At 43.9% G+C, this 25,907-nt stretch overlaps 1 protein-coding gene across 1 annotated transcript in view; it reads left to right on the top strand.

The window, feature by feature from the left end:
- LOC130123220 (protein kinase C epsilon type-like) overlaps window positions 1-25,631 on the top strand; it is a 114,627-nt gene extending 88,996 nt beyond the window's left edge. Inside the window, exons 11-15 of the mRNA XM_056292354.1 lie at window positions 2,199-2,353; window positions 22,610-22,748; window positions 22,987-23,175; window positions 24,065-24,211; window positions 24,435-25,631. Of these exons, the coding sequence (XP_056148329.1) occupies window positions 2,199-2,353; window positions 22,610-22,748; window positions 22,987-23,175; window positions 24,065-24,211; window positions 24,435-24,581 (777 nt within the window). The 3' untranslated portion in view covers window positions 24,582-25,631. The remainder of the gene's footprint in view (window positions 1-2,198; window positions 2,354-22,609; window positions 22,749-22,986; window positions 23,176-24,064; window positions 24,212-24,434) is intronic.
- The last annotated feature ends 276 nt before the right edge of the window (window positions 25,632-25,907 follow it).

The following is a 25,907-nucleotide window of genomic DNA, read 5'->3' as shown; positions in this document are numbered from 1 at the left end:
ACAATGCTCTACTGTATCGTCATCTAATCAAACACTCCTTTCTTCTCATTCGTTGCTGAATTAATCATGTAGACAACATGGCACAACTCAACAGTGCTCTTTAATAAGTGGTTTCTGTCCCTAAGCAAAAAGTGTCCCGCTGCGCTGGTCCCAAACACACAGATGGGACTGTTTCTCCTTTGTGCCTTGCACATACCAATGATGCAGTAAATTCAAATCCTTTAACCACTTACAGGAACTGATGGACTAATAATGTTTCCGCTGTAGATGGGATTGGTAGCATGAAGAATCGTCTATATATGAATGGCCCCTTCACCTTGTGGTTGGTGTCTCTGATAGGAGGTCTTCTGATTTCAGGGGCGTCTCATTTTAAAATCGGTGTAGAACGTCTTTGCGTCTAATTGTGGAAGATGTCCTATTAACAATGCTTTTATTTTGTTTTGTTCCTATTTTTACACCGTGTCTACTCCAGGCACATCGTAGGGACTCGGTCTGCTAACTAGATGGGCTTTTCTTGCATGTCACACACCCGATCATACACCCTCCTGGTCACGCTGTGCTGCCATGTTCGATAGAAGGAAAGGGAAAATCTTTAAACCTTAAAACCTTAACACGGCACCAACCAAAATGATTATCCTCCTACTTCTTTTACTGTGCCATTTGTGAAAGGAAAAACATAGGGACCATACTTAGCTTTGAAAAGTGCCATACAAATGAAGTGTTTGGACAAACACTTTATTTTGGGCTAAGGTTTAGCCACCTCCCATCGACTCTATTCTTTCAGTGTTTGCAGAAGCAGTTGGACGCTTCCTTGCGTATACAGGAATAAAGGAACAGCGGCCTTTACATGATGAAACGTTGCGACCCAGAAGGCCGTGCCTTCGTTGTGTCCAACCGAATGAAGTGGAAGGAGTCTGCTGTGTTTTCATAGGACAGCTTTACGTTCCTTGAAATTCATTCATGCCTACGTGACCAGACTATCATTATTACCCAGTGTAGATTGACTCAAACTATTACGTATTTATGGTAATATCTTGATAATTGGATACTCCAGGATACACAGTGAATTGTGTTAAGTATTGGAAAAGAGCGCTTCTCTTGGGGGGGGGTTTTTGGGGGTTTTTTTTTATCCTGGTCACTGTGTTAGTTTTGCTAATAATTTTTATCTATTATATATTTGTTATTATATATATAAGATATATATTATATACATAATTATATATAATATATATTATATTTAATAAATAATATGTTATATATAATTTATATTATATATAATATATAATGGTAATGGTAATTGTTGACTAAATAAAGATCAGCAGTCAGTCAAAATCCTTTACTAAAATATAATTCAAGGTGAAATCCTCATCATGGAACAGATGTGTCTCCTACCATAATAGCACTCTTCATGTATTTAACTTCCACTAACTTCACCTCACCATCTCGATACTTCTGTCCTTATTACCACCGAGCGCTGTCCTGTTGTCCATAGTTGACACTTTGGCGTATAGGAGGGGTACTATACATATAACTCTGTCTGATATCTAGGGGGCTTCCTGTTATGCTGGGGAAAATCCAGACATTCTCCCAGGGCTGGGAATACATGCCGGTTCTGTGAAGGGCCGTATTGTAGTCGGGACCGTGACATATTGGTCAGTGTTCACCTTTACCGCAAACACCCTCGGCCTGTTTGAACCCTGAAGTCTCAGACAATAGCTCAGAGAAACTCGTCCTTGGTTCTTATATAGAGAGCTTTTTATATCAAAGACCTCCCTCCCACCCACCCCCTCTCTCTACCCATGTCTGCCCCCCTCACTAAATCTGATTTCCTATATGAAGAAAGCCTGCTGGAATTCAGGAAGGGGGCTGTTTTCCCTGAGAGCCCATTTTCATTGCCTGGAGAATAGAGCTTAGAGGGTGCGGTATAGAGAGAGAGTGTGTGTGGTGTGTGTGTGTGTGTGTGTGTGACTAAGCAGAGGGTGCTTGGTAAATAGGAAATATTTTGATTTATTTGCCCATCATAAACCCAAATCTGTGTTAGAATGCCGTTATCGTGTTGAAAAAAACTGTTCCGGTTTTCATTATGTATCTCTTAATGCGTCTTGAATATGTTTTTTTTTTAACTACAGTATAACGGTGTAAATACACAGCATATTCATCATTGCCGACAGTAACTCCCTTGCTCTGTCTCTCTCCAGGATCGGTTGTTCTTTGTGATGGAGTACGTGAATGGAGGTGACCTGATGTTTCAGATTCAAAGGTCGAGGAAGTTTGACGAGGCGCGGTCTCGTTTCTATGCTGCTGAGGTCACATCAGCGCTGATGTTTCTGCACCGGCATGGAGTCATATACAGGTAACTGTGTTATATAGCCATTCACACAGGTGCCCACTGTTAGTATTGGCCTCCTGCCAGCAGCAGTGACAACTTATGAGCGTTTACTTGAGTAGATAGCATCATATTAGCGATGCGTGGGTCAGCCCTGGAGTTTGAATGGACCCACTCCACAACCAGGGCTTCATTTGTGACCCCCCCCCCTCCCCCAAAATTAGGACCGGCACCTCCTTTGTCACAATCAAAATCTGTAAATGAATTTTGTGTAATATTTGATGTTATCGGTTCTGTCATTCTTTTATTTCCCATTGAAGCTACTCATAATGTCACTCGTTTGCCTATTATTTACGATGCATTTTAAATCAGATTCAGGTTTATTGGCCATGTAAGTCTGCCCATACATGGAATTTGACTCCAGTTTTGTGGCCCTCGCAGTGTACTTAACATAGAATAGCAACACTACAACACAGCAGTCTTCATATATATATATATATATATATATATATATATACACACACATACACACACACAAGGATTGATTGTATACAGGCGAAATAAGGCAATAAAGTGCAATGATGCAGCGAATACATCAGAGATGCTGAATATCTAATTTAAGAGAGAGAGAGAGCACGTCCGGGTAGCGTAGCAGTCTATTCCGTTGCCTACCAACACGGGAATCGCCAGTTCGAATCCCTATGTTACCTACAGCTTAGTCGGGCGTCCCTACAGACACAATTGGCTGTGTCTGCGGGTGGGAAGCTGGATGTGGGTATGTGCCCTAGTCGCTGCACTAGCGCCTCCTCAGGTCGGTTGGGGCGCCTGTTCAGGGGGGAGGGGGAAATGGGGAGAATAGCATGATCCTCCCATGCACTACGTCCCCCTAGTGAAACTTCTCACTGTCAGGTGAAAAGTAGCGGCTGACTCCGGAGGAGGCATGTGGTAGTCTGCAGCCCTCCCCGGATCGGCAGAGGGGGCGGCGCAGCGACTGGGACAGCTCGGAAGAGTGGGGTAATTGGCCAGATACAATTGGAGAGAAAAATCCCCCCCCCAAAAAAAAGAGAGGGGGACATAAGGTCACTCAGTGACGCCTGAAGCATGTAAGTTTTGCGCACGTCATGCGAGCTAAATATCGTCACCTTAAAATAATGGCCTAAGTCATATTTTCAAGTTTTTCAAAAAACCGAATAAACTGAAACAAATATAGAATATATGATATTTCCTAATCTTTCACACAAAAAGGTTATGACAATATATGACTATTGACACACAAATAACGCTGTCTGTCAATTAATAATATATTTGTTTAAGTTTTTTCTGTTTTTTTGAAAAACTCGAAACTCGAGGCCATTATTTTAAGAAGGTGCCGTAATGTTACCGCGATTTGAATCAGGGTACCTTTAGCAACAAGGAGAGACCAGCAGGTCAGTCAAAACCCTAAGCAGGCCAAAGTTGTTTCAGCGGATCAACAGGGTGGCGATAATAGCCCTGTTGATTGAACTGAAATGGAGCCCAGGAGATCGATAGGCAGACAGACGGAAGACGTCACTTAGCTTGGTTTCCCAGGCTGCTTGTTGTTCGTGGTTGTAAATGGAGCTTTCAGCGCCAGTTCCACTTTCCCCCCGTTGTAGCAATTCACAGACGGAAGGGAAATGACAGGGAAGTGAAGGGACAGTCAATGAGAGAGAGAGAGAGAGAGAGAGAGAGAGAGAGAGAGAGAGAGCTGCAAACCATAAAAGCTGTTTCTACTCCCCCCACTAGTTTTGAGTGACTACTGCGAATGCTCTGATTAATACGTTGAAATAAATAATGCTTTGTTTGTGTTGACAGTTTTGTTTGGTTTTAACAGGTAGCGCGTTGTCCAATGTGCTCCAGGCAACTGTGGATTTTCTGATGCGTTCTGTGACTTTTTCTCCCCCCCCTGACCCGCTGGAACAGCACCCTCTCTGTGTTCTGGGACCTCCTGAATTACAAATTAAGCACTGCCCACAACCAAACCCGCGGTTGGCAAATGGACGTCAGTGGAGCCGCGACCGGCTATTTCAAACCCGCTTTTCTGAAAATGCTTTGAAAACGTTTTTCTTGTTTGTTTTTTTTTTGTCCCCTGCTCATAAAAATTAGCCTGTTTTGTAGGCTACATCTAAAAGGTAGACTATACCATTGGTTCTCAACCTGGGGATCGCGAGATCGTTTCTGGGGTTCGCCGGATGGTTGTGGAGAAAACGAGCACGAAACAGTCCAAACCCACGGCACATAGGTGGTAGGTGTATTGCCCCTTTAATTGCGGTGCTGCCGGGCAGTGCACTCTGCACCGGCCCTCGGTATACTTCAAGCACTTCTTTGAGAAAGCAGTACAGGGCGTTGAATGTTACAGAAATCAAACATAAATCATTGTCGCCTTTAAAAACGCATTCAATGTATTCTCATATGATTCACCTGAAGTCGTACACCAGCAGAAACAGCTTCTGTGCAAATGACTGGTATACATTTAGAGCGTCGGCTTCTTAAGAGGACCCTGGGATCCAGCGGTCTTGGTGACTATTGTGCGTGGAGGAACGGTTGTCGAGAAAATCGAAGGACAGCGAGGACAACGGCACACTCATAGCAGGTGTAGTCCAGAACAACACGGTTTGTGTATACTAATGTTTAGTATGACGCGCTCGTGAGTGAGTGACCACAATTTGCAACGCATCAAAATAAAATAACATAATTTAGACTGGGGAATGGTTCACCTGTACCAGTCATATAATTTCCCTTAGAATAGGTTTTGCTGTGTGTTTGTGAGAGTCAAGTCAAGTTTGTGAGTCAAGTCATCCATCCACCCATCCATTATCCAAACTGCTTATCCTAAGGAGGGTTGCAGGATGCTGGAGCCTACCCCCACAGTCACTGGGCGGCAGGCGGAGAGACACCCTGGACAGGCCGCCAGGCCATCACAGGGCCCACACACGGGGAGAACATGCAAACTCCACACAGAGGACGACCTGGGATGACCCCCAAGGTTGGACTACCCCGGGGTTCGAATCCAGCACCTTCTTGCTGTGAGGCGACCGCACTAACCACTGCACCACCGTTCCAGTTGTTTCAATAAATCTAAAGACACTAATTAAAGCCAAAATTGAATGAGTTGTTGTTCTGTCTGAGGGCAGAGCGTTGGTCTCCCCGTGTCAGTTTGGTAGCTTTCATGCGTTATATGACATTAATCCCTAAACAGTCTCGGGCAGATAGTTTATCAGCATCGGGGTGTTGTGAATTGAATGCCCCAGTGTTATTGGGGGGGGGGGCATGAACACCAACCTGGTTATTCTGGGGGGTCACGACTCAAAAGGTTGAGAATGCTACCAGATTGGATATTTGTTTTTTATTTAGGCATATTTTTGAAACAGAAAAACAATCCAGGCTTACTGTGTGTGTGTGTGTGTGTGTGTGTGTGTGTGTGTGTGTGTGTGTGTGTGTGTGTGTGTGTGTGTGTGTTATAGTTAGTCAGATATGCTCATTTGATAGGCTTTTGGAGTATAAAGAGACTAAATCTGCAAAGAAAACAGGAATTGTGGCTGTAAGCTACAGGTGCCGCGTGTGGTCCGCGTGAAAGTGAACTGAAACACACCAGTGTGTCTGATCGGCACATCTGAAACAAGTTGACGGCAAATTCGTTTTGTTGATTGCAAAGCTGGGCTGAAACCCAGAACATTAAGTGGACCTTTGAATTGTTTCGTAATCAAAATGGCTGAACGCATGGAAAAGGTAATTCGGCGCACACACATTGTGCATGTTTATAGGCTGCTTAGGCAGGTCTGTACAGGCCAAGATGAATTATTTAGATGAGAACAAGCCAACAAGCGAGGTAGCTAAGGCATATTCATTGCATATTAATTTATATTGATAATCTAAAAATAGTTTTCCCCCTGAACCACTGTGATGGTGGTCCCCACTTGGACGCTGCCTGCCATTCCTCTCCTCACATCATTTTTTTTTTTTTCATGATGATGCTGGTCGCGTGGCTTGGGTCCTGGACTGTTCCGATGGTGTCTGGACACTGCTTGGCATCCTGTACATCATATTCTTCATAAATTTTACAAGTCCATTATAATTCTGTTATCCTCTTTCAATGTTGTATTGTGCAAATTGTGTAAACACAACATCCATTGCACGTTGTCCGTCTTGGAGAGAGATCCCTACTCTGTTGCTCTTCCTGAGGTTTCTTCCTATTTTTTCTCCCTGTTAAAGGTTTTTTTTTAGGGAGTTGTTCCTTATCCGATGAGAGGGTCTAAGGACAGGATGTTGTGCTGCTGTTAAGCCCACTGAGGCAAAAATTTGTAATTTGTTATATTGGGCTATACAAATAAAATTGATTTGATTTTGATTTGATTTGAACCACTACCTAATCTTGGCGTTGCCAGCTGCTTCTTTTCACCTGACAGTGAGGAGTTTCACCAGGAGGACGTAGCGCGTGGCAGGATCACGCTATCCCCCCTCCCAGTTCCCCCTCCTCCCCGAACAGGCACCCCGACTTACCAGAGGAGGGGCTAGTGTAGTGACTAGGACACATACCCACATCCAGCTTCCCACCCGCAGACCTGGCCAATAGTGTCTGTAGGGATGCCCGACCAAGCTGGAAGTAACACGGGGATTCGAACCGGAGATCTCCGTGTTGGAAGGCAACGGAATAGACCGCTACGCTACCCGGATGCCCCGACCACTACCTGATCTGTATTTAACGAATAATCAAAAATCAAGGCAGAAGGAGTCTATGGGAATCCGCCACGTCTCTATACAGACACCAAAGGGTACTTCCTGCGCCAACATGGCAGTGCTTTGCCAGTCGCATCAGTAGCGTCAGTACATGATGCCATGGGATGAAAATGTGTTGTTATTTGATGAATACTAAAATATGATATTTAAAACTCAAAACCTATTCCCACTATTTTCATGGGGTACGCAGTCCCTCTAACATCTCTCTAATAACTGCCCCCGGGGGAGTTTTGTATCCCTCAGCTGGGAAAAGCCACGCAGTGAAAATGGATGGTAAAAAGAATACTTCCTGCTCTGATACAGTCCTGCTCTGCGGCACACCAGTTCAGATTTGATCACTTTAAATCGCTGTCCTGGGGGAGACGATTGCTTGGCCGTCCCTTTACACGCAACTTCCCTTATTGAGCCTGCTGTTATCTGTCTGCGGCCGTTACAGTCATAATATCATTGTCAGCCATCACCAAACACACAGCCTGCCCCACAAAGCATCTCCAGTCCAAATCATAACACCATTGTATGGAAAAGGAGACTATGTCCAGATTTAGGACTATTTTGTCCCAGAAATAACTTTTTATGTAAGAGAGGCAAAGTCTTGTCCCTAGTGTTTTCCCATCATGAATCAGATGTTTGATTTTTGTTTAGATTCTCGCATCTTGCAGTGTGTGTGTGTGTGTGTGTGTGTGTGTGTGTGTGTGTGTGTGTGTGTGTGTGTGTCCATATCCAGAACTATACATACATACATACTGCATGTGCAAACAGTAAAAATAACGGACACAAACTAAGAAAGAGGAGAGACTTGGAAATCACATTGTAGATTTTTTTTTCTGCTCCCAAAATACAATTTAGTTGCCCTGGCAGAAAATCTGGAGAAAAAAGACAAACTAATATTACTCTTGTCACTTTAGCCTTGACTGGAAGCAGGTGTTTCAGGAATATTCCATCTTAACCACTCCCTATAAGTGTTGTACGATGCCAAAGTCCATTCATTTATGTTTTATTGACTTATTTGATATTTATTCCACTGTTGTATTGTTATATCCAAATATTGACTCTTGTCTTCCGAGACGGACCCGTTTGTGCTGGTGTGCTTCCTTAGTCATGAATTCCCTGTCAGTTGTTGCTTTATCGTGTCATCAGTGGCACATGTGTTTGTACCGTGTTATCTTAACATGCTTGGTTGTTTGATTCGTCAGACGTCCATCTGTGTGTAATAGATTTCCACTCAATCATTCCGTGAGAAATGACGGCACAAACTCAGGCACCTCATACTTTTAGGTGCCGGTGGGTGGCTGCTCTTTGTAAATGCAGGACTGTGAAATCTGAAACACTGAACGTCAAACAGGAAGTGGCGTTTGACTTGGGACTCAACGTCACATCAGTCACTTTAGTCACCTTAGTCACTTTAGTCACATGTCAGGGAACACCTAAAAAATGACTGTTGATCTGTGTGTTTGCAAGGTCACTTGTTCTTTGTGTGTGTGTGTGTGTTTGTGCGTGTGTGCGTGCGTGCGTGCGAGTGGGGACTGCCATCTGCCATGTTCACTGTAAAGACTATGCAGTGTTGATGCACACTTCAGAATTCACAAACACGCGCACACACACAAACACATACACAAACAGACGCACACACAGACACACACACACGAACACACACACACACAAACAGACGCACACACAGACACCCAAATACACAGAGGCACACACGGGCAGATCCACTGGGTCGTTGGGAGTGGTGGCGTGAGTTGGGCAGGAGGATGGGGCAGGAGCAGGAATGTGACTTGTTTAATGTGTGCTGACCAGTAAAGTAAAGGTCACTGGGATTACTTGCTGGAAGAGACAGAGGAAGTTTAGAGTTCTTCCTTGTTGATATTATGGTTTGTTTGTCTTTTCTTTCTTCCCCTTTCTTTCCCTCACTTGCTTTCATTCGTAGCTTTCTGTCAGCTCATTCTTCATACTTATTTTTTCACTTTCCATCTATCCTTTGAACCCCCCCCCCATCCCTGCATTTCGAGTTCACTTTCTGTTTCTTTGTTTCTCTCTCTCTCTCTCTCTCTCTCTCTCTCTCTCCGCTGACCAGGAAAGCTGGTGAGACTGTGGTCTAGTTCAGTTTTATTGTCCTTGAACTATCAAAGCTTCCCTGACTACGTGATCTCAGAATGAGTAGCCAGCCTTGCTGGTGCCTGCTAGATGAGGACACATTGTCCTGAGCTCCATAACAATGCTTTTATTAATGAGCCGGACCTTGTTATAATCATGAAATTGAAATTTAATAGCATCGTGTGTGTGTGTGTGGGGGGGGGGTACACGTGTATGAGTGTGTACCAGGTTTTTCTATCCTAATGCGGACCAAATGTCCCCCTCAGGATACAAAAACCTGAAACCACCTACCTCGTGGGGACATTTTATGGGTCCCCATGAGGAAAAGGGTCTTGGGTTTAGGGTTAGGATTAGGATAAGGTTAAGGTAAGGGTTAAGGTTAGGGGTAAGGGTTAAGGTTAGGCATGTAGTAATGATGGTTAAGGTTAGGATTAAGGACTAGGGAACGAATGTAGTCTGTGAGGGGTCCCCACAAGTATAGGGTGACGTGTGTGTGTATGTTAAGTGCAGGCATATGTGTGCAAGCGTGTTTGTTTATCCTCCTTGTTCGAGGGAGATATTTTGCCAGTTTGTGTGTGCTGGTGTATATGTACATACAAATACTTCTTTACATTGGTGTGACATGATAAAGGACTGAAGTCTGAGCCAAAATCCGGTAACTGTTGCTCTGTGCTGGGGACATGAATGGCTTTTCAATCAAATTCTCATCAGCCATACATTGTCTCATCTTTATATATATATATGTGTGTGTGTGTGTGTGTGTGTGTGTGTGTGTGTGTGTGTGTGTGTGTGTGTGTGTGTGTGTGTGTGTGTGTGTGTGTGCGAGTCAACAGGATGTCACTAAAAACAGTGACAAATGAACAATTTTTGGATTTTTTTAACAATATTTTTTTTGTTCTTTAAACTATGTAATTTATAATAAATTATTTTTTTTTAGATATTCAAAGAAGTCAGTGCCTTTGTAATTGACCTTACAAATGAGCGAAGGCCAGTGTTACTTTACATATTGACGTGCAGATCCCCACTTTGACTTGACTGAGCCGTGGTGAGCGGCGAGCGCCGGTTGTGCCTGTCTGCTTCCTGATGCAGATGTTCAGTCGTGTCACAAGCTGGCAGGAACTGGAAGCACACACCCAGACTCACCACACATGTGCGTATATAGCAGGTTAATTTAAGATGGCTTAGTTGACTGCTTAATCTACCTGTTAATGCTCCTCTCTCTGTCTGTCTCAGTCTCTGTCTCTCTCTCCTCACCCGCACTCTCAGTCCTTGTGTCTCTCCAGCTTTCTCTCTCGCTTTCTGTCTCCCCTGACCTACTTTGTTGACCAAAACATGAACAACAAGTGTTTCGGGAACATCACGTCCTGTGCCTCTCAACCCCTCCCAGACGCACCCTCTCTCTGTCTCTCTCTCTCGCTCTCTCTTGCTCTCTCTCTCTGCTACCTGCTTAACACCTTCCTCATTCTCTCTCCTCATCCCCCCACCATGCCCCAGTGAACCCACCCCACCCCTCTGCACCTTTCATCTTTGCCCTCTCTCCACCCTTTATCCCCAGGCCCGCCGTTCCTTCCTTACCTGTATGCAGACACTTCTCACCTCCATAGCCCGCCCAAACTAACGATAGATACAGAATGCAGGATGGAGTAGCACTAGCCCGTTTCTCCTCCGCCTCCCTCTCATTTCATCCTGTTTTGCTAAAGCCGGTGAGTAACAGACAGACAGTGAAAACAGACAGTAGCATTTGGATGTGATACTGTTGATAAAGCAGGTTCGGGCTGGTCTCAGGGTGACTGGTAGAGGCCTGTATTGCATGCCAGGGAGGACTCGCATGCACCCACGTGCACACACACACACACACACACACACACACACACACACACACACACACACACAGCCTCAGACAGACTAACTCATACATTAGCAGAAGAATGATGAAGACAGGAGCTCATGTCACCTCGTACAGACAGATTACATACAGGCATGTTGTACATTTAGATTTACAGCCTCCATCACTAAGACACATGGCTGTGGAGAACATGTTTGAACCCTGAACTCTCCACTGACATACACGCACACATCTGTGCAGATTTCTGTACACAAAACCACGAGCATCATAAGATCTCTCCCCTTTGAGGTCACCTATGCCACAAAAAAAAAAAAGATGTTTATACTTCCAGTGAAGCGAGATTCTTCAGTTCTTCAGGTTGCAAGAAACATCTGCCAAACAGTACTATGTTTTGTGAAACACAAATATGTTGCCATCCTTTTCTCTCTTGTTCCGCTGAACTTATCCACCCCATGGTAATCTCCATACCTATCTAGCGACTCTCTCCCGTGGCTTGTTTGTACCATCTCTCAATCACTAACCATCCATCTCCATCAAGGCAGATTTATGCCCGTGCATATTACACATCTACAAGGTGCCCGGGTGGCATGGCGGTCTATTCTGTTGCCTACCAACACAGGGATTGCTGGTTCGAATCCCCATGTTACCTCCGGCTTGGTTGGGCTTCCCTACAGACACAATTGACCGTGTATTCAGGAGGGGAAGCCAGATGTGGGTATGTGTCCTAGTCGCTGCACTAGCACCTCCTCTGGTAGGTCTGGGCGCCTGTTTGGGGGGGAGGGAGAACTGGGGGGAATAGCGTGATCCTCCCATGCGCTATGTCGCCCTGATGAAACTCCTGACTGTCAGGTGAAAAGAAGCGGCTAACGACTCCACATGTATCAGAGGAGGCATGTGGTAGTCTGCAACCCTCCCCGGATTGGCAGAGGGGGTGGAGCAGCGACTGGGACGGCTTGGAAGGGGGGGGGGTAATTGGCCAAGTATAATTGGGGAGAAAAAGGGGGAAATAATAAAAAAAAAAACATTGCACATCTACACTGTTATGAATAGGGCTGCATGTGCAGGCCTGTGGACGTCCGTAGTCGGGCTGTCACTTTAACAAAGCTCCTGTTTGGAACAGAAATGTAGGTGAATTCGGATTTACATTTGAATTTGCATGTCAAATATAGCCCAAATTTCAAAGCTAAATAAGGGTTATCCGTTGGCCAGCAATCAGTTGCCTCACAATGTTTTTCCATTTGTATGGGGATGTGAGCATCAGGGCATAAGCAGAGACATTAATTATGCCTACGGAAATTATGACTATAAAGACTGAGATAGCGCTACGCTTTTTTAAAACACTTAGCAGAGAGTCGGCTACTAAAAAAGACTGTCGATGATGATACGCTTGACTGCAACTGGTATGAGCCTTCACCAGTGACTAGCAAACAAATGAAACCGTTAATCTGGACAATCGGGCCTGTTATCTTTGCTTTCCATTTTGTGAAACGCTGCTTATATTTCCAGCTTTATTTCTTCTTCCTGCCTTATTGGGTGATTTGAGTAATTCTTGCCACACTTTCAGTATTCTTTCATGTTATATATGTATATAAAATCTCACTCTCACCCTTTTTTTTTTTCCGGGTGGTGTGTGTCTTCCTCAAGCTCAGGTCCTCTACCAGAGGTCTGGGAGTTTGAGGGTTCTGCACAGTATCTTAGCGGTTCCTAGAACTGCACTCTTCTGGACAGAGACCTCAGATGTTGTTCTTGGAGTCTGCTGGAGCCACTCTCCCAGTTTAGGGGTCACAGCCCCTAGTGCTCCTGTTACCACGGGAACTACTGTGGATTTCACCTTCCACATCCGATCTAGTTCTTCCCTCAGCGCTTGGTATTTCTCTAGCTACTCATGCTCTTTCTTCCTGATGTTGCCGTCGCTCGGGATTGCTGCATTGATCACTACTGCTGTCTGCTGTTCCTTGTCGACCACCACAAAGTCTGGTTGGTTAGCCAGCACCTGCTTGTTGGTCTGGAACTTGAAGTCCCACAGCATCTTTGTGCTGCCCTTCTCAACCACCTTCTATTATTCTTATTCTCTCAGAATAAGCATATGTATATGTGTGTGTGTATATATACCAATCAGCCAAAATATTAACACCACTGAGTGAATAACATAGATTATCTCATTACAATGGCACCTGTCGAGGTGATGGGGTATATTAGGCAGCAAGTGAAGAGTCAGCTCTCAAAGTTGATGTATTGGAAGTGAAAAAATGGGCTAGGATCTGAGTGACTTTGACAAGAGCTAGATTCTGCTGGCTAGAAGACTGGGTCAGAGCATCTCTAAAACAGCAGGTCTTGTGGGATGTTTCCAGTATGCAGTGGTCAGTACCTACCAAAAGTGGTCCAAGGAAGGACTGCCGGTGAACTGGCGACAGGGTCACAGGCACCCAAGGCTCATTGATGCACATGGGGAGTGAAGGCTAGCTCGTCTGGTGCGATCCCACAGAAGAACTACTGTTTCTCAAATTGCTGAAAAAGTTAATGCTGGCTATGATAGACAGGTGTCACAACACACAGTGCATCACAGCTTGCTGCATATGGGGCTGCGTACCCGCAGACCGGTCAGAGTGCCTATGATGACCCCTGTCCACCACCGAAACCCCCTACAGTTGGCACGTGAGTGTCAGAACTGGACCTTGGAGTAATGGAAGAAGGTGGCCTGGTCTGATGAATCATGTTTTGTTTTACACCATGTGGACGGCCAGGTGTGTGTGTATTGTTTACCTGGGGAAGAGATGGCACCAGGATGCACCATGGGAAGAAGGCAAGCCGGCGGAGGCAGTGTGATGCTCTGGGAGATGTTCTGCTGGGAAACCTTGGGTCCTGGCATTCATGTGGATGTTACTTTGACACGTACCACCTACCTAAACATGGTTGCAGACCAAGTACACCCCTTCATGACAACAGTATTCCCTGATGGCACTGGCCTCTTTAGCAGGATAATATGCCCTGCCACACTGCACACATTGTTTATATATATACTATATATATACACACACATTGAGTTCCTTCGTTCATTTTTTAAACACTTGTAGCTATGCAACTCGAATTGAATTTCAATATTTGAATTCAAATTGGATAATGCATTCAAGGTGGACAGGAGTGATTATCACCAACTAGCTTGTGCAAAAAAAAATGCAGTAAGTTCTATTAATAGATTACACATAGTTATATTTCATGCTGACTGAACTAAAAACCTGGTGTTCAACTGAATTGGCCTTTGGTCTGAAAGGCTATGGCTCAAAATCATCGGAAGTTGTTCTTGGCGGCGCAACACTCATCATTTTCACTGTGTTATGTTTGACATCTTTCAGTTAAACATGCAACCAATGAAAATAAATCTTCCCTTCTGTTAAGGTAAATATGACAGCTTCATATTTGTATGTTTTGGCCAGATGTGTGCTTGTGCTGAGAACATTTGTTGGCAGAGGGAGGTAGGGATGGAGAGAATTGATAGAAAAGAGAAGAAGGGAGAGGGAGAGGTTAGCTGTCAGTGTACAGGGCTGCCATGGAGTACGTAATGGAAAAATCACTCAAGATTAAAATGAAACTCAGGAAATGCTCTCAATTGAGCCTGATTGCGTGTGTGTGTGTGTGTGTGTGTGTGTGTGTGCGTGTGCGTGTGTGTGCGTGTGCATGCGTGTGTGTGTGCGCCCACCCTTGTTTTTCTATCCCGCTGAGGACCAAATGTCCTCATTAGGATATAAAAAAACAGAAACCACCTACCTTGTGGGGAGATTTTATGGCTCCCCATGAAGAAAAGAGTCTATTATAGGGTTAGGATTTGGGTTTAGGGTTAAGGTTAGGATTAGGTTAGGGTAAGGGTTAAGGTTAGGCATGTAATTATGGTGGTTAACGTTAGGGTTCAGGGCTAGGAAATGAATATAGTCAATGAAGGGTCCCCACGCGTATAGGAAAACATTTGGTATGTGCGTGTGTGTGTGTTTTACAAAATACAATAGAGATGCTCGCCCACTCCCAAGTGGAAGTCCTGACAGTGCCACACAGTATATAGTTCCTGTTCCCTGACCATGCATCTGGGAATTACATGTATGTTTTCCAGAAGTTATATCTCATACAAGAACTCTGCTAATTCTGGATGAGTCATATCCCATACCCCCCCCCCAAAAAAAAGTTCCATAACTAAATACAGATAAGTAACATGTAACAGATCAGAATTTTGACTTTGTTTGTTTTTTCCTTTTTTCCTCACATTGAAAATGTTTCCTATCGTATTGTTTTAGAAAAGCAGAAATGCTCTGCGCCAAGTTGCAGCAATCGCCTTAATTTTGTTATTGAGAATTTGCACAGGTTCATCCATCCCCTTACACCATACACATAGTAGAAGACGATGCTCTGAAATGCATTGTAATCTCCAGTACTACACAAATAAAATGGCCGAGTGTTTCTAGAATTTCTGGTTACCTTAAATAAACTCTTAACTGCCATTCAAACCGATGTAATTCTTCTGTCAGATCCCGATGTGCATGTTTATTGGACTATAACCAAAAATATTTTACCGATTGTTTCGGGCGTTCGCTAATCTGCATAATTAATTGATGGCAATAATTCTACTCAAATCACTTGAGTAAAAACCTCTATTTCAGTCTCTATCCACACAAGACAGCAACACGTTTTCAGATAGACAAATATCATTCCGTTAATGCTATTGAACACCTGCAACCAGGAAAAATTAGATATTGTTGGAGCTGATGTGACGCACAATAAAACGATTAACAACAGAGGACATGGAAATTTGATCACAATTTTCTTTTATATCATTACTGCCGGTGTGCATTTCAAATACAGTGTGGCAGTAGCCTGGAGGTGAGAGAGGCAAGTATGTGTGCAGGAGGTGCCAGCTCTGTTTGCCTTCACTGTAAACCTGTGCAGGGAGAGTGGATGAGTATTGCTTTCTCCAGTGCCCATTAGCAAGGCACATAGTATATATAATAAAGTGCAGATGCTGCAATCCCTCCAACACCAGTCATATGTATTGTGTATTTTCACATGGCAGAGATTAGAGCATGACTAGAGTAAAAAAAAAAAAAGATTTTGGACCAATTGGGAATTCACAGCACATCGAACCAATAGCGGGGGGATGAGTTGTTGCCTCAAGTGAAGTATCAAGTATCTCGGGGTCTTGTTCACGAGTGAGGGTAGGATGAAGTGGGAGATTGACAGGCAGATTGGTGCAGCATCAGCAGTAATGTGGATGTTGTACCGGGCCGTTGTGGTGAAGAGGGAGCTGAGCTGGAAGGCAAAGCTCTCAATTTACCAGTCAATCTTCCTTCCAGCCCTCACTTATGGTCATGAGCTTTGGGTAGTGACCGAAAGGGTGAGATCGTGGATACAAGCAGCTGAAATGAGTTTCCTCCGTAGGGTGTCTGGGTTCAGCCTTAGGGATAGGGTGAGGAGCTCGGACATCTGGAGGGAGCTCGGAGTACAGCCGCTCCTCCTTCGTCGGAGCCAGTTGAGGTGGTTCGGGCATCTGATTAGGATGCCTCCTGGGTGCCTTCCTTTGGAGGTTTTCCAGGCACAGCCAACTGGGAGGAGACCCCGGGGTATACCCAGAACTCGCTGGAGGGACTACATGTCCAATCTGGCCTGGGAATGGCTTGGGATCCCTCAGGAGGAGCCGGAGGGCGTGCTGGGAGAGGGATGTCTGGAGTGCCCTACTTAGCTTGCTGCCACCGCGACCCGACCCCGGAGAAGCCTCTGAATATGAATGAATGAACCAATAGCCATAACTTTCTCCAAACATCAACCTGACTGAGAATTCCTTTGCGATAATATCCCACGATTTGTTAACTACAACTTTTAACCTGACCCTGACTTAAGTCTGAGCCGTCGAGGGAAAAATTCAGATGGGCCCAGTTTGAGTGACGTGGGTGCAGTCAGTTGTATACTTGGTTTGAAGCTGATTTTCAAGTTCTTTGGCAGGTGACTGTCATGTTATTTTTTTCCGACATGAATGTTTCCATGAATGTTTAGCTCTGCCGTGTGCTCCGGAGGTCTTCGCCTTAGTCATCCATTCTCATGTGTCGTTAAGATTCAGACTGAAGTCAGAACATCATGAGGTATGTTGAAATACACTGTATAAAACTGAGGCAGTTATATGGAGTAATTACTCTGTTGCTGAATGAGATGAAAAAGGCAGTTAAACTGTATGTGATACTACATTTAAGTATAAGGTCTATATTGGTTCTCCTGTATGAATAGTTTTAATCAATCAATCAATAATTGGTATAAATGGAGAATAGTGTGTGTGTGGGCTCTGTGATGGCCTGGTGGCCTGTCCAGGGTGTCTCCCCGCCTGCCACCCAATGACTGCTGGAATAGGCTCCAGCCTCCCCGCGACCCTGAGAGCAGATAAGCAGTTCAGATAATGGATGGATGGATGGATGGATGGATGATTTACAACACGCGCGCATGTGTTTAGGCCTACGTGTGCACATGTGTACCGTGCTAAAGTAACTATACAAACATTTTCTGCTAAACATGATATACAGTGTTTATTATTGTTATATTAACAATAATAATGATTATTAATATTATCATTGCTGGGATAGGCTCCAGCCTCCCCGCGACCCTGAGAGCAGGATAAGCAGTTCAGATAATGGATGGATGATTTACAACTCATGCGCATGTGTTTAGGCCTACGTGTGCACATGTGTACCGTGCTAAAGTAACTATACAAACATTTTCTGCTAAACATGATATACATTGTTTATTATTGTTATATTAACAATAATAATGATTATTAATATTATCATTGCTGGGATAGGCTCCAGCATCCCACGACCCTAAATTGGATAAGCGGTTTGGATAATGGATGGATGGATGAAAGTCAAATGTAGGATGACAAGGGATGAGTGGAGCAAAAACTAAGCAACTATCCATAGAAACAATGATCCAGCGAGCAGCATCGAAAAGGAATTAAAGTAGTCCTCTGTAAGTGAGGGTATGAATGCAGTTATCGAGAAAGATAAGATAGAGGGATAACTTGATGGAGAGATCTTGAACATCTTCACTAGGGGAGTACAGAAGGATCCGGAAGTTGCAGAACAGCATCCGTGGAGCATTTTCTGCATCTCTGTCAAGGGCACCCCAGCAAAGTGAAATCTGACCGTGACAAAGTGAGACGAAGTTGGAGGACGGTTTATTTTGCCATCAGGCTGCCCTGCTTTCCATCAAATGTGGGCTCACTTCCTGGTTACCTGTTTAAAATTGTTGTACTTTTCACACACCTTGTTACATGCTGCATGACATATGATCTCAGCTACTAGCTTTTACATTACTTCGACCCCATATACACTTGGGGTGTGTGTGTGTGTGTGTGTGTGTGTGTGTGTGTGTGTGTGTGTATATATATATATACACTACCGTTCAAAAGTTTGGGATCACCCAAACAATTTTGTGTTTTCCATGAAAAGTCACACTTATTCACCACCATATGTTGTGAAATGAATAGAAAATAGAGTCAAGACATTGACAAGGTTAGAAATAATGATTTGTATTTGAAGTAAGATTTTTTTTACATCAAACTTTGCTTTCGTCAAAGAATCCTCCATTTGCAGCAATTACAGCATTGCAGACCTTTGGCATTCTAGCTGTTAATTTGTTGAGGTAATCTGGAGAAATTGCACCCCACGCTTCCAGAAGCAGCTCCCACAAGTTGGATTGGTTGGATGGGCACTTCTTGCGTACCATACGGTCAAGCTGCTCCCACAACAGCTCAATGGGGTTCAGATCTGGTGCCTGCGCTGGCCACTCCATTACCGATAGAATACCAGCTGCCTGCTTCTGCTCTAAATAGTTCTTGCACAATTTGGAGGTGTGTTTAGGGTCATTGTCCTGTTGTAGGATGAAATTGGCTCCAATCAAGCGCTGTCCACTGGGTATGGCATGGCGTTGCAAAATGGAGTGATAGCCTTCCTTATTCAGAATCCCTTTTACCCTGTACAAATCTCCCACCTTACCAGCACCAAAGCAACCCCAGACCATCACATTACCTCCACCATGCTTAACAGATGGCGTCAGGCATTCTTCCAGCATCTTTTCATTTGTTCTGCGTCTCACAAACGTTCTTCTTTGTGATCCAAACACCTCAAACTTGGATTCATCCGTCCACAACACTTTTTTCCAGTCTTCCTCTGTCCAATGTCTGTGTTCTTTTGCCCATCTTAATCTTTTTCTTTTATTGGTCAGTCTCAGATATGGCTTTTTCTTTGCCACTCTGCCCTGAAGCCCAGAATCCCGCAGCCGCCTCTTCACTGTAGATGTTGACACTGGTGTTTTGCGGGTACTATTTAATGAAGATGCCAGTTGGGGACCTGTGAGGCGTCTGTTTCTCAAACTAGAGACTCTAATGTACTTATCTTCTTGCTCAGTTGTGCAACGCGGCCTCCCACTTCTTTTTCTACTCTGGTTAGAGCCTGTTTGTGCTGTCCTCTGAAGGGAGTAGTACACACCGGTGTAGGAAATCTTCAATTTCTTAGCAATTTCTCGCATGGAATAGCCTTCATTTCTAAGAACAAGAATAGACTGTCGAGTTTCAGATGAAAGTTCTCTTTTTCTGGCCATTTTGAGCGTTTAATTGACCCCACAAATGTGATGCTCCAGAAACTCAATCTGCTCAAAGGAAGGTCAGTTTTGTAGCTTCTGTAACAAGCTAAACTGTTTTCAGATGTGTGAACATGATTGCACAAGGGTTTTCTAATCATCAATTAGCCTTCTGAGCCAATGAGCAAACACATTGTACCATTAGAACACTGGAGTGATAGTTGCTTGAAATGGGCCTCTATACACCTATGTAGATATTGCACCAAAAACCAGACATTTGCAGCTAGAATAGTCATTTACCACATTAGCAATGTATAGAGTGTATTTCTTTAAAGTTAAGACTAGTTTAAAGTTATCGTCATTGAAAAGTACAGTGCTTTTCCTTCAAAAATATGGACATTTCAATGTGATCCCAAACTTTTGAACGGTAGTGTATATATATATATATATATATATATATATATATAATAACTTTTTTAAAGGAAACACTCAATGGTAGGGAAAGTGCTCAACAAATAAGGAGCAAAATAATCCAGTGAGTCAAGTAAATTCTTTGAGACAGTACAAGCCTGTTTCATGCCATAAGCAATCATCAGGCTTGTACTGTCTCATAAAGAATTTACTTGAATCACTGGATTATATATATATATATATATATATATATATATATATATATATATATATATATGCAATCCAGTGATTCAAGTTGTTTCTTTGAGACTTTACAAGCCTGTTTCATGTTATAAGCAATTATCAGGCTTGTACTATATATATATAGCGTTTTTTTCCAAAACTGTCAGTGGGGTTGAGTGCTCGACTAATGAGGAGAGGATTATATATATACATATATAGTCCAATGATTCAAGTAAATTCTTTGAGACAGTACAAGCCTGTTTCATGCCATAAGCAATCATCAGCTGGACACTCAGAATGAACCATAATACTACGTCCAACCCCCTGACTGTGAGGTTGACGCCCCCCCCCCCGTCTTCGCAGTGCTATCTCACCAATGGAAAGCATGCTTTTCAGACTGAATTAACAGTCGCTTCTTCTGACTGAGATCTGATCATCACGCGAGACAGACCACATTCCGACCTCATTGCTGTGAGTGCTTACATCTTGCATTTTTCCTCCATATCTAGATACAGTATCTCCTTTCAGATGACATGATAGCACGAAGTCGTAAAAGGATTCCAGTCAAACAAATCCACAAGAATGTGTCGTCGAATAAATAATTTATGTCAGCCATCATTCTCAAGTGTTTAAAATACGGCGATGACATGTTAATTCCCACAGTTTCAGGCCACCCCCCGTTGAAACGAAAACAAAACCACCTACTTTTCCAAAATGGTTTTTAAAAGTATATTTTTGAAATCACCGCTTTCCTTTTTCAACCTACTGTAATGATAGAACTATATTTGAAAAAGACGACTTAAGGAATATCAATCAGTAACAGCAGCCCTTCAAGCAAAGCATGATGGGATGGAAAAGGTTCAGTTTCCCATGTAGAGTTTCAGTGTGGTTTTGAAACAGAATTGTTAAGCTTCTTTTTTTGGGGGGGGGGCGGGCTTGAATGTACAGGACAGTTGCATAACCCTTTGATTTCATCCACAACACACACACACACACACACACTAACTTATATTCACATGCAGATCTACTTGATGCCCTCCCTGGCTTTGTGAAAACACCCTGGGCTGAATGGCAGCGTAGAGGAGATGTTGACATTTTTGCAGCGATCAACCATCAAGCCCAAGCAGCTGCGTTCAGGGCCGGCCCTGTCATCTCTCAACACTGCTACTCTTATCTCAACCACTGTTCCTTCTTTCTCTCACACTCTCTTTTTTTCTCACTGGCTCTCTCTCTCTCTCACTCTCTCTCTTGCTCACTCTCTCTCTTGCTCACCCCCTCTCCCTTTTTCATTGCGGTGTCCACGCCACTCAACAACTCTTCCACCATCTCTCCCTCCTCTCTCTGTAGAAACACTTACTCTGCCTGTCTCACCATCCATCTCCATACACCTCTTCCTCCTTTCTCTCCCTCCACTTCCTCCTCTGTGTCCTTCTCCCCCTGTCTATTTCCCATTACCCCTGATGGTTTCTCGGTCTATGCCAAACCTTCCTCTCTGCCTGCGCGCATCCACTTCATCCTGTATTTTTCTCCTCCCCATGCTGTTGGGAGTACGAGTAATGTCCTGCGTTCCCTCGACTTCCACTGAATCTGTGGTCCCTCAACTGCAGAATAAGTTCACTGGAGATATGACCCTGGGACGTGTCTTCAACGTCCCGCTTTAGTCAAATACTGCTCTAATACAACAAAGGGTTACAGTTACTTCTTGTAACTGTATGTAATGGTATTTTGTAATGATATCTAAAATTGCACATTTGCTGTTTTTTGCATATTGGTTGTGGAGACAACCGTGCAAAACTGCTCTTTATCACATGAAACTTGCGACATGAGGCCCTGGGGGTTTGTACATTTATTTTGAACGTGTGTGTGTGTGTGTGTGTGTGTGTGTGTGTGTGTGTGTGTGTGTGTGTGTGTGTGTGTGTGTGTGTGTGTGTAAGTGGGGACTCGAGTTGAATGGTGGCTGGAGCACTTGTTTGTTCGTATGTTATCCATGCATTATAATCTCTGCGTTCACAACAGGAATCAGGAATGATGTGTTGTCATTTCTTTCATGTACTTGGGTACACAAAAGAAATGAAATTTCGTTTCTCCCAGCCCACAGCAGACAAAAACACACGTCCAAAATTCCCCAGAGGAGGGGCTTCACTAAAACCAACCACTGGGCCTGGATAGCTTGGCCAAGATCACCAGTTTCATTATATACAATGGGTTTGAGTGACTTTCTCTGTCACTGTACCTCATTTGAATTTAGTTTTCTATTGATCAACTGATTTTGGACTGTACAGCTCCTGGTATCTTCCTCTGCCACCTCTCAACCTCTGCCTATGTCTTCTCTCTCGTTCATTCTTCAGAGACCTGAAGCTTGACAATATCTTGTTGGACGCTGAAGGCCATTGCAAGCTTGCAGACTTTGGTATGTGCAAGGAAGGCATCCTTAATGGAGTCACCACCACCACCTTCTGTGGAACACCTGACTATATAGCACCCGAGGTAACCTCAAAACAGACATGCTCACACTTCTACTATATACAGTCATTCTCTCTCTCTTTCTCTTTCTCTCTCTCTCTCTCTCTCCGTCTCTCTCTCTCTCTCTCTCTCCGTCTCTATTTATCTGATGGACTCTGTCACAGTCACACAAGCAGGGGAAAGATGAGTTTTTGGATGGGGTCTTTTATCAAATGAGTCAGTGCTCTCTGTCCTCTGTGTGTTCATATGTGTATGTATACAGATTCTCCAGGAGCTGGACTATGGCCCCTCAGTGGACTGGTGGGCTCTGGGAGTGCTAATGTACGAGATGATGGCGGGCCAGCCGCCATTTGAGGCCGACAACGAAGACGATCTGTTTGAGTCAATCCTCCATGATGACGTCCTATATCCTGTCTGGCTCAGCAAGGAGGCCGTGTCTATTCTCAAAGCGGTCAGTCAGCTGTCTCTTTGCCTATCGCTTTCTTTATTTTTCCTTCTTCCTTTGAAACATGGGTTGAGATGCACTCTGTTTCCATGCCACATGTTGATCCATATTTCCTGTTTTCTTAACTGGAAGGACATCGGCTAAATCATTGTGTTTGAAATCCAGATATACTTGTGTGTGTGTGTGTGTGTGTGTGTGTTGGGGGGGGGGTTGCGTGGGTGTGTGCTATTGCATGGATGTATGCCCATTTCTGCGTACATGGGAGTCCATTTGTCCATCCATTTGTTAGTGCATCCAGTTTTTCCATCACAAGCCTGCAGTTTATTTTGGCTGTTGTGCAGTTTATCTGCAAAGCCTTGTGGGAATGTGTGTGTGTGTTTCTTTTGGACTCTTACCATTGTCTTCACCACAAACCTACACTCTGATTGGCTGGTTATCCAGCTGAAGGACTTAAAGGTCAAATGATAAGAACTGACCATTTTTCTAACTCAAATTGTCTGCCGGCCAGCTTTAGATGGGACCACAACCCACTAGCTTCGTAATACTTCAGAAGTACCGCAAAGAATACTTTACAAATGTACTGTGGTGCACATGTGGAAGGCTTGACCTGGAACTATTTGACATATCTTTTAATTAATGGTGGTCTGTGGACGTATATATGCATAATCTGCTGTCTGAATCTATTACTTATATTGTCATCCCTGTGTCACCGTGTGTGTGACATCCCACACATCTGTGGTCCCATTTGCACTTGCTATTTTATGCAAATTGTATTCCAATTGATTCCCAAATTTACCCTTCTTCATAATATATATAAAAACGAAATATAAAATACTTCATAATTAAACTTTCTCTCTCTTTCTCTCTCTCTCTCTCTCATTATTGTCCTGCCCAGTTCATGACTAAGAGTCCTACCAAGCGTCTGGGCTGTGTGGTCATCCAGGGTCTGGAAGAGGCCATTAAACTCCATCCATTCTTTCGGGAGATCGACTGGACCCTGCTGGAGCAGAGGAAAATAAGACCGCCATTCAAACCACGAATAGTGAGTTTTTAAACACACACAAACATATAAAGTTACTGAAATAACTTTTTTTTTTTGTTGTCAACAATTCAACCTAATCAGCAAATCCATAAAATTCCTGTGTAATTTTGACTGTCCTCACACAAACGAGAAATGTCTCCCAGTGCCGATAACACTTGAACTCTGGACTATTGAACAGAACCGAAGTCTTCTTACCCCCACCTCTCCTTCCTCCTTCTTGCAGAAAACCAAAAGGGACGTGAACAACTTCGATCAGGATTTCACACGGGAGGAACCGGTCCTGACAGCAGTGGACGACAACATCATCAAGCAGATAAACCAAGATGAGTTCAAAGGCTTCTCCTACTTCGGAGAGGAGACTGTAGCGTAGAAGACACGTACACACTCAAACACACACACACACACACGAGTTCTCACATGCTCATGAGCAGATACACACATACATATGCACAAAACCCATGCATGTGCCCGTACACACACATATGCTCATATGCACGCACTCAGAGAAAACAAACACACATTCCTCGGTGCACAGCTTCATCCTCTGTGCCGACGCGCCTCAAACACACACACACATCCATATACGCAGTCAGTTTCATTCATTCACACTCACACACACACACACATGCACACAAAACTGAGCTCACAGATGTAGTATCCAGTGAAACAATGTTCAATAATAAAACGGTCCTCTTGAATGAGTCCTCCTGAACTTGATCGATTCAGGACCATCAATAACTCTCATCCTCCTACCCGTGCTCCCGTCTTGTTTGTCCATTTGTTCATGTCCTCTCAAAGTGTATGTTCAAGGATCATGGAAATGCTGACAAAATACTCTTAAGAGACACTTTAGCACCCCGAATACATGGTCTGAGGTCCATTGGATCAGTCCAGAACTACATCTGATCCAGTCCGTACGGCCGACCAAACCAAACTCTGAGTGTGATGTGGAGGGTACTGTTACATGACACCAACCACCACCAGCCCAACCACCGTATTGTGGAGAGAGGTGTGTTCTGCTTGTGTATAGAAAAGGAAGATAGGAGGACAGTGTAATGGGCTGTGTCTGTGTGGGTGTGGGTGGGTGCACATGTACAAGTTGTGAACGCTCATGGACAAAAGCGCTTAGAGCAGAACTGTCATTTCTGTACATGGGCTGTGTCCTTTATGTCTTTTTCTGCATTTAAGAATGTTTTTCTTCCATAACCATATATGTGAATGCAACACTTTCATTTATCCAATGATTGTATTAAAAGGAAAAAAAATGTCTCGAAAAGGTATTCGATGCAGTATTGAGTGCTTTGGCTTGTGAGAAAGATAATTAACAGAAATCAGAAAGGCCCGGGTTCACCAGTTGAGAGCAAGCTGAAGCCAACATTTTGGTTTCAATCTTTACCAGTGTTGAAGGATGCGTTCAAGAGCCAACTCGGTCAAATTAAATGGTTGTCTTTAGGTGACGAGCTATGATATTCTCGCTTTTTTTTTTTTTACCAAATACTTGTCACAAAAGGGGGGGAAAAGGTTCCTGAATCTGTCAGCGTTATCGCCAGGGTTTCATTAAAAATGCTCATCACGCTTCACCGAAACGACAAATTAGCATTAGCTACCAGCTAGCTAACTGCCATCGTGTTAGCAGAACCCACTTTTTTCCCCATAAAGACCTTTTGATAATGCTGTCGAGCTGTCTACCTAACTG

This window comes from Lampris incognitus, chromosome 13 (assembly GCF_029633865.1).
Source record: "Lampris incognitus isolate fLamInc1 chromosome 13, fLamInc1.hap2, whole genome shotgun sequence".
NCBI lineage: Eukaryota > Metazoa > Chordata > Actinopteri > Lampriformes > Lampridae > Lampris > Lampris incognitus.
Note: the sequence above shows the minus strand (reverse complement) of the source record. Positions and strands in the feature narration are given on the sequence as shown.